At 37.4% G+C, this 16,075-nt stretch overlaps 1 protein-coding gene across 3 annotated transcripts in view; it reads left to right on the forward strand.

Annotated features, from left to right (window-relative positions):
- Nucleotides 1–16,075, forward strand: part of Ttd14 (TRPL translocation defect 14) — a 126,402-nt gene that overhangs the window by 98,248 nt on the left and 12,079 nt on the right. For 2 of the 3 annotated variants that reach the window (XM_083125620.1, XM_083125621.1), the window contains 2 exons: nucleotides 10,568–10,708; nucleotides 12,805–12,997. In XM_083125620.1, coding sequence (XP_082981746.1) covers nucleotides 10,568–10,708; nucleotides 12,805–12,997 — 334 coding nt within the window. Of the gene's footprint in view, nucleotides 1–10,567; nucleotides 10,709–12,804; nucleotides 13,029–16,075 lie in introns of all 3 variants that reach the window. The other variant, XR_014441916.1, reaches the window with a different exon arrangement.

Raw genomic sequence — 16,075 nt, forward strand, 5'->3', positions numbered from 1 at the left:
CAACATAGCACAATACACACAATAATAGACTACAAGTATAGTGACACATATTTATTCTATCAGTACAGGACGAAAAATTGTGAAAATGGCGTTGACACGTTTACAAGTGGGGGAGGGAATGGGTAACATATATGGTCAAACATGTATGTGTGCAGCATGCCATTCTCAAGAACATTTCCTTGGCCAATGCCTCATCTGCCAGAGACAACCAGACCAACCAGGCACATGTGACCCCCCTTTAATCTTAACAGTGCAGATCAAGTGTTACTTCAAGAACCGATAGTATCCCCAGTTGCCATGAACAGGAAACAAACATATCATTTGCATCTACCAGTGCTCATACTATACAGGATGTCCCTCTAACGTAAGCCAAAGAAGAATGTACTCCTCCTAATAGTGAAAACTCCTATTGATTATTTGAAAATCCAGTGTCTACAAATGACGAGGCTACAAGTCTGATCCCAAGGCACTCTCCTAAGCACACATATACTTTGGAAACCCACAAGATTTCATCAGAAACAGCGGCAAGTACATCATTCCTATCTACATTAGACGTGCCTCCACCTCCACCTCCACAGTTTGTTCAGGCCACACACTCACCTGTGGGGAAACAAAAACGGATTTCCCATACAGACCCTGTTCACAGACATCCAGCGAAGGAACCCAGTGACCAGCGTTCGTAACCAGTGAGGATTATCCTTTCCCATAGTGTGTCCAACCCTCTGGAAACATCCACCATCCCCGATGGCGAAAACTATTATGAGTGGCTCTTCAGAAAACCTGTAAGTATGCACCATATATTGGCTGTTTATTTCATTAATGTGTTGTTACGTGACAGTTCCTGTTTATAGTTTTGACACAGTTAATCTGGATAAACTGTTCTCATCCTCTAAAGTCAACACCATCACTTAACAGACTTCATTAAGCAAAGTGCCCTTGATCTTGTTCATACAATGCTGCAGGTACTGCCATCCTGGTAAAACAAGCTTTTCCTATGAAATAAAACCTTCTTGCATCAATCTTGGCAAATTTCGTGTGTTGAAATAAGTGTAATCTGGTTTAGTAATACTGTACCTACACACCTTCAGGATCTGCAGCCTCAGAAGCTAACCCTTCTAAAGTATATCTGGGAGACCAAACACCCACATCTAGATGACTTTACCTTCTTACATTGCAACCTCCTTAGGGTGCTAATTCTTTATATTTTACCACGGCTAAATATCTTCAGGGGAAACCAGACAGCAAGCCTTCCAATGGAGACAATTAATAAGATTATATTATATCTTATCTCTTTACATTAATGAAATATAGTTGAGAACACACAAATTCACATATCTACTTAATCATTTTTCCTTATTTCAAAAGTTCTTATTATTTCAATTAAATCCACATTAATAAACTTTCATCTTGATATATACAACCTCTGACAATAAAATTCGGTGAATGATCCTGAATATCGAAAGTAGACGAATTCTTAATGAAACCTACCTTACTGTCCTTCGAAGTAGTCCCCTCCCATGGCTATGCACCGTTGAGAATGGCTGTACATGTCCTGGAAACTTTTAGAAAAGTCTTCTTTCGGGATGGTGTTCAAGACCCTCGTCACTTTCCGCTGAATGTCCGGAATATCCTCAAATCTCTGACCTTTCAAAGCTATTGTAAGGTGTGGGAGGAGAAATAAATCTGGAGGATTCAGATCCAAATTTCTTGCAATGCATTGCTACAGAGGATGAGAGCTGGTGTGTGAAGTACAGCCCTGAAATGAAACGCCAAAGCATGGAATGGCATTCTCCTGCATCACCCCGTCGGAAGAAGGTCAAGGTATAAAAATCACGCATCAAGACGATGCTTATCACTTTCTTTGACAGTGATGGCATGATCCACAAGGAATTCCTGCCGGAGGGATCAACAATTTTTCCGGATATCAATCAGGTGATTTCCAGATAGGCTTGAGAGCTTTCAAGAGCTAACGTCACTCTCATCTTCAGGGATTGAAGTTATTATCTGGAAATCACCTGGTTGATATCCCAAGAAAACCTCTTCATTATTCGCGGTCACGAAAGCTTCAAGAATTATTTCATAATGTATATTATCAAGTTCTCCACAAGCTGACGACATAACACTTAGGGATTATACAGTCCTCATGGAAATGAAATTAATACAATACTTCGGATGCACAGAGAGTGAATGACGGCTTCGTTGAGAGGAGTTGCCGCCCAGTAATTGATCCCCAGGAAGAGGCAAGAGTGCAGTGCATAACGGCTAAGTGGACAAAGAAAACTCATAACGAGACTTCACCAACCAGACAAGTGCCTCACACGACCTGCTGATATTTGTTATGCATGTTTGAACATTTAGCAACACAATTTGAAGCACCCCCAGCCTTCCAAGTAGAAGAGCCTGTGTTTTTACCTGACATTCCCAGGCTGTCAGGGTTAGAAGATACCATCTTGATCCAACCATTCACCAAGGAAGAAGCGGATGCTGCTCTCCAACAAGCAAAAAAAGGAAAAACCCAGGTATAGATGACCTACCAATGGAACTTTTTCAAATGTTTTTGCCTACAATGACAGACTTGCTTATGCGGTGCCTCAGTGCCTGTTTTTCCCAGAAGGAAATTGCTCGCACAAGCCTGACAGGTGTGATGATTCTAATCCCGAAAGTGTTACGCCCCTAACACCGGTCCATCACTTTACGTGCCGATTCTAAAACATTGACACTAATATTGACATTTCAATTACAACATTTTACAGCCACCCTACTAGGCCACCATCAATTTGTGCATGGCGTAATGGTAACATAACTACCGTTCCCACTAGTGTACGTGACATAATCATTGTAATGAATGAAGCTCCTCACTCTGCAGCAGCTATTGTGGTCCTGGACTTCAAAGCAGCATTTGATTCACTATATCACCATTACCTATTTACGCACTTTACTCAAATTGGATGTAGTGAATCATTCGTCCAAGCGATAAGGAGCCTCTACACCCAGGCTCGGGTGCATTTGTGTATAAATAGAACATTATCTCAGTCGTTTCTTGAATGCTCTGTCATACAAGGTTGTCACTTTTCACTCCTTGCATTCTGTACAGCACTCAGTCCCTTTCCTATACCTCATAAATCAGTGATTACGTGACATACAAGTATATGGCATGGACTTTTGCATGTCGATGATGTCACGGTGGTGGTGCATGTTCATCAGGATTGTTAACCTAATGGAAATTTTGGATCTTTTACGAGTAAATACAACAATCGGGGACAATGACACATAATTAAGCAGATTCGGTCCCAATGACCGTGATGGACACAGTGAAAATATTCGGGACCCACTTCTCGAGGAACTTGCCGGAGAAATCCAACCGCACATTCCAAGCCATAGTCCTCACCGTAGAGGTGGTTTTAAACATAACCATCTTCATCAACTGTCATTAAGAGTTAGTCAAATATGTGAACACTTTTGCTCTTTCAAAATTGTGGTATGTGTAATGTGATGTAAAATGAATTGTGTGATACAACGGAGGCAACATAATGTGTGCATACTAAGCCCACATCAGGGTTACTGGAAAAATTAATACTACCTTCCTGGTGGATTACAATTGCTACTTCAGGCACACAAAGTATGCATATTTTGGCATGTAAGACTTTTTAAGGCATTTTTTTTATTTGCTAATGTAAAGAACCTTGAAGGTATTTTGATACAATGTGTGTGTTTCTTGGGTGGAGGTTTGCGTTAAATATCACTGGGCCATGATCAATAGTTCCATAGTTATTGAGTCATCTAGGCTCATTCCTCAGATTGGTGTCACATTTTCTGGTGTGATTTTCTGTTCTTCCATAGGCTATTACGTGTTACGTCCTTGCACATTTTTGTAACATTCGATTATAACTAAAAATGTACATGCCGAAAATTAAAGGGTTTAGTATTGCTTTGATTTCTTAATTATGTTTATAAATTGACATGTTGAATGACTCAGTTTGTGACATAAACGTGAACTCATCAATCAGGATGTTAAAGATCAAATAAACTAGCCTTTATGTATTTTACTAATGAAGGAAGCTGGTTTAACGAAATATGCATATCACTATGATGAAAATATAAACTCGCCAATCAAGATTACCAATGTTAATGAACTAACCTTATTATGATTAGCGAATGGCAGACCATTCAAATTTGTAATTTCCCAAATGTAAGAGGAATTATCAACCTTAAAGAAAGAATTGTTAACTCAAATGAATATGTCAAATCTCTTTGTAAATTACTCAAAATGGAACTATGTATTTTCAAAATGTCTACATGTTATAGATCAGAATGTTGTATAATAATTTGCCTAAAGTCAGGAGTTGGAGGCTGAGGGCTTGAGTATAAATTCCCCGCAATTTGGGCTTAAAGGGAGGTGAGAATACCAAGTGTAAGTAGAAGTGAACAGGTAATTCCGCTCTTCTATAAATCCTAGTCTGGCCACCTCAGAGTTGTTCATCGATCTAGTATCTTTTTATCTGCGTACATTACCAAAATTAACTATACTAGAGTTCTGGTATTCGAGTTACCTACCGACCAGATGTAAGTATCCTGGTGGAAAAATAGAAATTTACTGTTAAATTCAAAAACGGTGGTTGGACTTTTCTTAAGCCTACCTTGAGATAGGTTTCAGTGTAGACCGTTAGAGCCTTAATGCCCCAACTACAGGAGTATAAGGGATAGAAGAGTTACCAGGAACGTAACAAACTTGAACTATTTCTCGGAGGAACCTAATATTTGGAATACAAGCCTTCCAAACATGATTGAACCATCATGCCAAATTTCATCCAAATCCAAAACTATGACCTGGAAATTTCTGAAATGGTCAATCTGACATAGAATAGCCCAAGCGTGTTTGTACCACCGCATTTGTAACAATTCCTGTTGAATTACACACGCAACGCAGCAGTTACAGAGAGTTTGCGAGGAACCTCACTGCTAGCTTGATGTCTGCTGTGCACATTAAACTTTTGTTACTTTTCTTCAAATTTTGTAACTTTGCTTGATAAAGCAGTTTTCCTTCTCAACAGTACTAATCGTATTTACCCATGTTTCATAAAAGTCAAATTTAGAAAAAAAAGATATTGAAATCAACCTGACTTACTCTACATTTGGAGAGAATGTTGTCCTGTTACTTTTTATTTAGCCTTTAGTTGATGGGACATTATAAGCTGTAAACCCTCTCCAAATGGGAGGTTTTTAGGCAAGCAGTTTTCAAACCTGCAGGGATGAACAAACAAAAGAGAGGGGATTTTACTAATTCATTTTGTTTTGTCAGGGAGAGACCATGCTTGTGTGGGAAGTGAATTATTTTCATCCTTCCTACCAACAAACTTAGAATAAGAGATTGAGATTTTACCTGAATATATTCATTTGGCCCAACAGAATCTAATTTCATTTGAATGAAAGTGGAATGTCAAAATTTTATTTCCATTTGAAGGTTCTTGCCGTTAATAAATGAAACTCAACCCTGTACGATAGTTTTTTCGATGATTTTTTTGTGTGTTTGTATATCATTATATTTGTAAATTGAAATCAGTTGCTTTAAGAAAATCAAACCTACAGTTCTCATATTGCATTGAAATTTAAATGTGGGCCATTCCATGACAAACCATCCAATGGTGGTTGCATGAGCATTTTAGAAAAAATTTCATCTTTAGTACATACGTTTGTACATGTTTCTAGATATCAAAAGCATAGTTAAAAAAAATATATTGTCTTTAGTTCTCCTGGGGCAGCCATTTTTCCAACATGGCGCATGGCTTTTTTTGCTCATGTAGCACTTTTCAGAAACCTTAATATCTTAAAAACCATTAGAGCAAGAGTCCTGAAACAAAATTCATTTTGTAGCTAATTAAGTATAGTTTCTATGATATTCAAGTATGTTTTGCTTAAAATTGCATCTTAAGTACGAAAATTATGGTGGAAATTGGGGTAACAATAGTTAAAGAATTGGATTTTTCAGCCAGATTTTTTCAATGAAGGGGTTTAGTCTAAGACTTGATTTTTTCATGTGTAGACCTGCCTGCAGGGTGTCTGTAAATAAAATATCAGTGCTTAGAAATGCAACCCTTTTTTACAGCATGGGCTCAAACATGACCATTCATTGAATTTTGACAGTTTTCGGGATTAAATATCTCATGGGTCCTCTTGAAAAATTCTGAACCTAACTCACAGTAAAAATCTCACCTTTTAGATTCAACTCGATTTGATCAATATGAGGTAACGTATGTCACCTAATTTCTGAAGTTGAAAAGTAAGGTTAAATTACATCCTTTACTTAGAATAATGAAGTTTTTTCTTTTTAAATTTGGGTTAAGTAAAGCCTCAGAAAATATAGTAACATAAGGTTTTAATACTTGACTTACCAGAAATTGAAATTACAAGGTATGACAATTGAAAATCTGCGAAATCTCATTGCAAAAGGTTTGATTTCTTAGGTACACATTACCATGGTGTTGTCAGCTCCAGTTTCCTATTCATTCTCTTTGTCAGGTCAGGCAAAATTCTTTATTCTTCCACTAAGTTCCTAAGTAAATTATCAGGAACCTTCAGTTCATCACATATATCTTTTCTTGACCAAGAGGTAGTCAGACCTTTTCAACATTAGTTTTCGCTAATTTACATTTTTCTTCTTATAATTTCTATTATAGAGATTGTACTGGCCACTCAAAGGATTGTCGCGCATTACTTCCTTTTCTTCAGTTCTAATACTTTGTGAAAAGCAACTTTCCAGTTTTCTTTGCACTTCTTGTATGATGTGAATAGTTTTTCAAGCAAAAGCACTTTGTTTTTTCTGAAATTAGCCTCCTCAGTTTTGAAACAGGAGATACATCAAAAACAGAACACTTCATGCATTTCCTTTAGTTTTCCTTGGGTTGGCTCAAAGGCATCATTGCCATTCTGGCATTTAACCTTTTGGATCCCAAGCGTCTCGAACGAGATACCCAACTGTAACCCTCACGGTCCCAAGCGTCTCGATCGAGATGCTGTGTCAAGGTCGTAGTTTTTACGTTATAACTTTTCTATTTTTGGCTAGAATTTCGATTTTTTTCTTTTATATTGTTCCTAACACATGTATTTAACAGAAATGTTTCTTGCACCTTTTTTTTTTCTTCATGAAAATGGAGGTGAAAAGGCGGGAAAAGGGACTTCTCTTTTCAAGGGAAAATATAAATTTCAAACATTTCAACAATTTTTAAAAATAATTTTTGGGGGTTTTCTCCCTTCCCCCTCCATATATACGTCAAATTTGCATAAATTTTGCATTTTGTGCATTTTGAAAAAAAAATTTTGGGGGGAAACGCCTTTTTTTTAAGAAAAGTCTTTTTGAGGGGATTTCCCCCCTTTCCCCCTCCATATGTACGCCGAATGTGCATAAATTATATATCGTCTGAATCTGTGATTCATTCTGCGTACAACGGTATATCTTTCATATTTCTAGGGCATTTAGTTTCTGAGCTACAGTCGTTTCAAGGTACCGCTGCATTTTGAAGCTTGAATCAGTGGCGTGCCCACCATTCCTTTTGGGGGTACAACTCAAGTTACATTGGTCATACGACAATGATGCAAATATTTTTGTGTTCCTTACATGCCAGCGATAATTTCTATGTGCATTTTGAACTTTTCATATCCTTTTTTTCGGGGGGGGGGGCGGGGGGGAGCGAAACCTCATTTTTTAAAAAAGTATTTTCAGGGGATTTCCCCCCTTTCCCCCTCCATATATACGCCGCAGGTGCATAAATTATATATCGTCTGAATCTGTGATTCATTCTGCGTACAACGGTATATAGTTCATATCTCCAGGGAAAATAGTCTCTGAGCTAAAGTCATTTCAAGGTACCGCTGCATTTTGAAGCTTGAATCAGTAGCGTGCCGACCATTCCTTTTTGGGATGTACAACTCAAGTTACATTGGTCATATGATAATAATGCAAATATTTTTGTGTTCCTTACATGCCAGCGATAATTTCTATGTGCATTTTGAACTTTTCAAATCCTTTTTTTCGGGGGGGCGGGGGGGGGGCGAAACCCTTTATTTTTTTAAAAAAAGTATTTTCAGGGGATTTCCCCCCTTTCCCCCTCCATATATACGCCGAATTTGCATAAATTTCATATAGTCTGAATCTCTGGTTCATTCCGCGTACAACGGTATATCACTCATCTCTCTAGGGCAATTAGTCTCCGATCTACACTCATTTAATTGAAACTCTGCATTTTGCTCAAAATCGGCTCGGGACGAGAGGCTTACTTGTGAAAATGGCCTTGGGACTCAAAAGGTTAAGTGAGTCACTTTCTCCAGATATGAAAATTTTAGTCGCAACATGCCAGGCATATTGATTTAACTGGTATAAGGCTTACTTGACACTTTTTTGCCTTACCATATGATGTAAATTGATTTTAAAAATTCCCTTACTTAACTTTTTCTTTAAGTGCTACTTCTGAAGATCACAACATACTTTACCATATAAAAAAAACTATTTTCAATGTTATTTGCATATTGTCTCTAAGCCATCCACCTGCAGTCTTGACCTAAGAAGTGTTCTATCATTTTCACTGAGTTTAAGATTAATTAGGTCTCTGGGAACCTTACCAAAAGTGTATTTATGACAGTCCTCTCCAGTTAAAAATTCTACAGAACACTCCCATTTCCAGTCACAGATAACGAACATTCCCAAGTCACTACACATTAGGCAAAGGAAGAATGACAGCAGAGATTGTACATGCACAGATCAATTCCAGGCTTGCCTCACATCCTATTAAAACATGTCTCTAAATCTTCTGCTGTGCATGACTCACTACTACTTCAACAAATGTATTTTATTGAGGGTAAAAAAAAATATGTGGAAAAGAAAGGAAACAAAAGATGATATATTCTACCAGCTTTGACCATCCAAAATAAATAGCCTACTTTCAGTGGAGTGCCCAAGGAGGTGTTTTTGGGGGTCATAACGCAATACCTTTGACCTAGTATTCCATAAACAATTAAGTCAAAGGCAGGATAATGTGGCAAATACAGGGCTGTATACTAAAGAAGTATATGTAACCTCCCTCCCCTCTCTTTCGAAATTCCTGGGCATGTCACTGCCTATCTTAAGCTGCATGTACTGCTACATTTAAGAAATGTGGGGGAAGCTCAGTTTTGGAGCTGACAATACCAACTGGTCGTGGGTACCTAATAAAACAAACATTTTGCAATGAAATTTCACAGATTTTCAATTGTCATACCTTGTAATTTCAATTTCTGGTAAGTCAAGTATTAAAACCTTATGTTACTATATTTTCTGAGGCTATACTTAACCCAAATTTAAAAAAGAAAAAGAAAATACTTCATTATTCTAACTATGGGATGTAGTTTAACCTTACTTTTCAATGTCAGAAATTAGGTGACATACATTACCTTATATTGACCAAAACGAGTTGAATCTTAAAGTTGAGATTTAGGTTCATGTAGGGCTTCTTTTGTGCCAAATTTCAGAATTTTTCAAGAGGACCCATCTGAGATATTTAACCCTGAAAACTGTCAAAATTCAATGAACGGCTATGTTTGAGTCCATGCTGTAAAAAAGGGTTGCATTCTAAGCACTGATATTTTATTTACAGACACCCTGCAGGCAGGTCTACACATGAAAAAATAATCCGTCTTAAAAATCCAATTTTTTAACTATTGTTGCCCTAATTTCCACCATAATTTTCTTACTTAAGATGCAATTTTAAGCAAAACGTACTTGAATATCATAGAAACTATACTTAATTAGATACAAAATGAATTTTATTTCAGGACTCTTGCTCTAATGGTTTTTGAGATATTAAGGTTTCTGAAAAGTGCTACATGAGCAAAAAAAGCCATGCGCCATGTTGGGAAAATAGCTGCCCCAGGAGAACTAAATACAATAATTTTTTTTAACATTGTTTTTGATATCTAGAAACATGTACAAACGTATGTACTAAAGATGAAATTTTTCTAAAATGGTCATGCAACCAATTATTTTAAAATTCGTTGATTTGACATGGAATGACCCATGTGTCATATCTCAATGTGTGTAGAAGTTTCAGCAAAAAATGCAGGCTCGACCAGGACTCGAACCAGTGTCTCGAGTAGACTGTGCTATTGCTCCACCACTGAGCTACCAAGCCAGCCTAACCTCGCCTCGCCTGAATTGACATCTCTACGCTGGGAGGAACCAGGCAACGTGGACGTCTACAGTGTTTCAAGGGCAACAGATCCTGTTGCAGTAGCACTTGCAGAGACGATACCACATAGGTAAAATGGCACAAGTGAAAAATCAGGTGAGGCCAGGCTGGCTCTGTAGCTCAGTGGTAGATTAATGGCGCGGTATGCGAGAGACCCAGGTTCAAGTCCTAGTCGAGCCTGCCTTTTTCGTTGAAACTTCTATGTAGTACATCTCCTGTGTGTGCCTAATTTAATGAATCTAAATGTGTGTGTGTATTTATATGAAAAAAGGAAATAGTGATGATATGTCAATAGTTATTCTGGAGAAACTGTGAGAAACTTATAGTCAGTGTGTTACGTGTTTTCTTTCCAGGACCATGCATCCCGGAGTGAAAGTTTGGAGTTAGCCAAGGAACTAGATTATAAAGCAGCAGCAGCGTGGGTTGGACATCCGTACTTCGATGTGATTGACAATTCGACAGACTTTGAGACCAAAATCTGCAAAATGATTGAGGTTTGTTCCTAATTTTTCTTTCAACGTTGAAAATGCAGAGAAGGTTTGTGGATAAATTAAAACGATATGTTAACTGTTGTTGACCTGGAGTCTGAGAATAATATTTTCCAAAGTGATTGGGAACTCTGTACTGCTACAACACTGCAGACCAAATTACACTCGTATATATTTTTCAACCCTCCGGCAGGCACGCTGGGGGACTTGTTACCCCACAACCATGTGTTTTTGCTGTGTCGAGCCATGGCTGGCACCACCCTGCCATCTGCTCTTGTATTATTCCATTGGAGTTTCTACTACCGACAGAGAAATTATCTTTTCTTCTGTCTATCTTCGTCTACATACCAGATGCATGTTTCCATTTGCTCACATTCTTGGGGTACCTTCTCGTGTAACTAAAATTTTAATTTTTATTGTTATTATTTTTTGGTTACATTTGTATGTATTATTAGTTTTATCTATTATAGCAATAAAGTTTGATTTTTATTTAATATTTCTATCGATTCATCATGCCATTTATTAGATAAAAACAACTTCTTATTGTATGCGTGAAATGAAATAAAAAGAAATAGACCTTTGTAAACTCAAGACACAAATAAAGTTTGCAAGAATCTTTTTATTTTAAAAGCGAACATAAATAAATATCATAAATATGTAAAACCTCAAATCTACATATATATATATATATATATATATATATATATATATATATATATAACACAGGAATAGGGTTGAAATGGTGCCAGAAGGGCGGATAAATACAAATAATGAAGGAGACAGTAAACACTTACCACACGAATAGAAATAATTCAATATTTCGCGATCTGAGTCGCATTTTCAAGAAGGTAGATAAAAGATCGACGACACTTTGAGTAGAGGCACAGAGTGTCGTCGATCTTTTATCTACCTTCTTGAAAATGCGACTCAGATCGCGAAATATTGAATTATTTCTATTTGTGTGGTGTATATATGTATGTATGTATGTATGTGTGTGTGTGTGTGTGTGTATGTGTGTATGTATGTATGTATGTGTGTATGTATGTATGTATGTGTGTGTGTGTATAAAAATAAAATGTAAGAACATGTCTAAATAAAGGTATTCAATTGTAAATGTAAAACAAGGAAAATTTTAAACGAAAAACTGCTGGGGTGACAAAGTCCCCCACATGCCTACTCATGTTATAAAAAAAGTACGCCTGCTGGAGTGTTAAAAACATATTTCATTAAGAAAAACATTCATATTTTTAGTGGAAGGGAAAAAAGTCTCACTTCCCTGTACTACGGATGGGCAGATATGAATTTTTTGCTGATACCATTAAAATACCAATAACAATTTATCAAAATTTAACCAGTATTCTAACTTTACAAAGACCCTGAATTGTTCATTCACCTGCTTAATTAGTGTATGTAACCAGATGATTGTCATGAGTTTTGTTCTAGAAAACTAACTTCTTATTTAAACATTTACTCTACAAAACCAGTGCGTATGAATTATACCTTTATATTCAGAAAAAAAGTAATTAAATGGCACCAATTTGCACCAAGTTAAATTCTATTCCTGTTTTTTAGGAAAGAAAACATAGTAGGAAATTATTATTATACTGAAATGAAGTACTCACTTATCCATGAAACTGGTTTTTAAGAAATTATATTTATTTCTATGGCTATGGCTTGGAATGTGTCATTGGAATTCTCTGCCAAGTTCCTCGAGAATTGGATCCAGAGTATTCCATATAGAAGCATAGTGTTTTACAAATTTTAAATTTTCGAACTGTAATATTCAAGCATGTACCTAACTGATATCTATTTGTAAAATTTGTTGTGGATTATATATGTTTTATGACATTTAACTAACTATCAAGCAAACAAGAAGTTTGTTGTTTATTCTTTTTAAAAATGAATCAAAAACTGTATTTTTAAATTTTTTCCCCAAGGTCTATAAGAAAATATATAGTTTTTAATAAATAATGGCCCTAAAAATATATCAAATTATATGTTCTTAAAATTATAAGAATCTAAACTAATAGCACCAAAGTAAAAATTATAATGGTTTTGTATTCTAAGGTTAAAGATTTTAAAGACTTACTCTTTGCTTCCAGTGTGTGTGCCAGAAGCTTGACATTGACACCGGAGACCGGTTGTTGGTGAACTCAAAGAAGCTAAAGTTCTTAGTCAAGGGCATTCCATCAGACTCAGCGTTTCCTCCATTCCAAGACTTCGATGTTGTACATAACTACCTGCAAACGAAAACCACAAATATGCAGGCTCGGTTGAGAAAACGAGGCCAGAAGGGTGAGCCACAGTTGGAAATGCAATTTTACAGGCAGAGTAGATTACAGTTATTTTGTCGAGCAATGGCATGTTCCTTTAACATCTAATCAGGGATAGAAATATGGTTTGAGTAACACCTCTTGGTGTTGGCAACAAATAAACTGTCTATGATATTTAAAAATAGCTAAAAAGTAGTATTGGGTCAAGTAGGTAGTATTAGATTTCAAGGTGTTGTCCATTAAAAATAAATATTTTGCACTACGAGGGTCACTATTTATATTTTGAGCCTTGGCAACACTGATTGAAGTTAGGCACGATTTGACGTTTGCACGGAATCGTTTGGCATTATTGCCATAAAGTACTTCAAATGTTTTGTCAATAGCTTCATTTGTGTTGTTTATGGTGCCTTGGAGATTGCGCGACAACAATAAAATGGAATTAACTCGTGAACATTTTCGTGTGACGATTTTTTACGATTTTCGACGTGGATTATCAAGACAAGAGTGCATCGATCAACTTACTTCCACATTTGGCGATGAAGCCCCATCCTTTGCCACTGTGAAACGCTGGTATAACGAATTTAATCGTGTCCGCCATTCGCTCACCGACGAGATTCGCGAAGGTCGTCCAAAATCAGTTGTTGTTCAAGAAAACATTGATGCTGTGCAAAACCTAATACTGCAAGATCATCATGTGACATACTGTGAGATCGAGGCAACCATAGGCATTAGTTCCACCAGCATATATAAAATATTACATGATCATTTAGCTGTGAGAAAGCTATGTTCTCGGATCCCACACAATTTGACAAAAACTCAAAAAGACGCTCGCGTCAATTGGTGCAAACAAATGCTCAATAAATACAATCGTGGTGCTTCAAAAGACGTATATAAGATTGTAACAGGTGACAAATCATGGATATATGCATATGAGCCGGAACGTAAACAGCAGTCAACTGTATGGTTGTTTCAAGATGAACCCAATCCAACAAAAGTTGTTCGCGCTCGAAGCACATCGAAACAAATGGTCGCCTGTTTTTTCGGGAAAACTGGTCATGTGGCAACTGTGCCTTTAGAGGAACGTAGAACGGTCAACTCTGAATGGTACACAAGAATTTGCTTGCCAGAGGTCTTCGGTCAAATACGGAAAACAAACAAACGCCGTAGGATCATTCTTCATCAAGACAATGCCAGCTGTCACACATCTCGTCTAACAACCGACTTTATGAACAGTCAAAAAATCGAATTGATGGGTCATCCGCCGTACAGTCCCGACTTGGCACCCAATGACTACTTCTTGTTCCCGAATGTCAAGAATAAATTGCGTGGACAACTATTTTCGTCGGCGGAAGACGCCGTTGATGCGTTCAAAAACCATATTATGGAGGTGTCTCAAGAAGATTGGAAAAACTGCTTTGACAAATGGTTCGAACGAATGCAAAAGTGAAGGAGAATACTTCGAAAAACAATAAAGCAGTTTTCAATGCCAAATTCCTGTTTTTTCATTGTTAGGCTCAAAATATAAATAGTGACCCTCGTACTTAACCTTATTTATAGTCCTGGGAGGATCTTGTTCTATTTAAACTATAACCTACAGGGGATGAACAAAGTATGGAAACACCTGCGAATAGATGGAATGCTGTAACTAATAAGGTGTAGGATCGCCTTTAGCATCCAAAACGGCCTGCAATCTCCGACGAATGGGCAAATATAAGTCCTGGATAGTGTATAAGGGAATTCTGGACCATTCTTCATGCAAAACATGGTCACCATCCTCCTCAATGTCCTTCTGTTTCTGTCACTCAGTGCACATTTTCGTCCACGCAGGTGTTAATCTGACGATGTCCTTCTGGACACACTATTATACCATCATGACCTTGGATACAGTCCCTCTCGATATACCAAATAACATGCCTACTTTGGACACAGAGGCGCCTGCAAGCAGACACCAACAATTTGCCCTCTTCGAAACACTGTCAGCTCGGACATGAATCAGTATCAACTGCACTGCACTCTGTCTACATCGCAACTGTCGACGCCTGCCGGTCCTATCTCATGGCGCAAAACAAACAAATGACGCACTGCGTCCGATTTTCAAGCGGAAAAATTGCGTCGATTTCACCAGTTTCGATGTCATGGTGTTTCCATATTTTTGTCCGTCCTCTGTATATCTCCCCCAATCATATTAACAATCATGTGATAATGCCACCCTGTTTCGCTAATCACTGTATACAGTAGATACAAGTGTATCAGCAGTATCTAGTTAGAGAATTAAAATAGATACAGGCAGAACAGCAGGGAAATTGAAGCGAGGTCAGATATTCTAATTCTGGATTTGAATCGTGATTGACCAACATATTTCATTGTACATGTGTAAGCAACGAAGCAAGCAAACAAAGAGGATTAAAATAAGGATATGATGGGGATATTTAAGAGTTTATATTTGATTTCTAGTGCATATCTGAGCAAACTTTACACAGTATCTACTGCATACACTACTGTAGTTTAATAATTATGTGAATAACAAAATTGTCACACAGTGGATGGGTGTTTCTGCTGTCTGAAAAAAGCTTTAGATAAATTCTTTGTTTTTAGTGCATGAGGTATTTCCAAGGATTGAGAACATAATTTTGGAGTGTGTTGGTATCAAAAGGGAAAACTAATTGACATTAAGAAACTATTCCACAATTAGGGGAACCGCATTGGTCTAGTCAATAGGGTGGCAGACTGCCATGTGGGAGACCCGTCGTTGATTCCCAGGGTGGGTGATCTAAGGTGGGAACTTTTTCCGGCATTGTCCCTGCATAAGCCAGCTCTGGGGCTCACCTAGCCTCAACTAAATGGGTAACTGGGGGGGTAAAGGTGCCAGAAGCTTGGTGCTCATCACATCACCTCCAACATGGCCTATATCAATAGAATGTGGGGGGCCCTACCCCCACATCCCCGTAGCAAAGTACACACTTTTACAGCAATTAGGATTTTCCACAGAATCTATTAAAATGTGTTTATTTCTAAAGTTATCGTATTAGATTTTGTCCTAATTCACAAATAAATTGAATTTTTCCTAGTGTGGCATGGTCGTAAATGTTTATATGACTAG

This window comes from Lepisma saccharinum, chromosome 7, assembly GCF_977018435.1.
Source record: "Lepisma saccharinum chromosome 7, izLepSacc3.1, whole genome shotgun sequence".
Lineage (NCBI taxonomy): Eukaryota > Metazoa > Arthropoda > Insecta > Zygentoma > Lepismatidae > Lepisma > Lepisma saccharinum.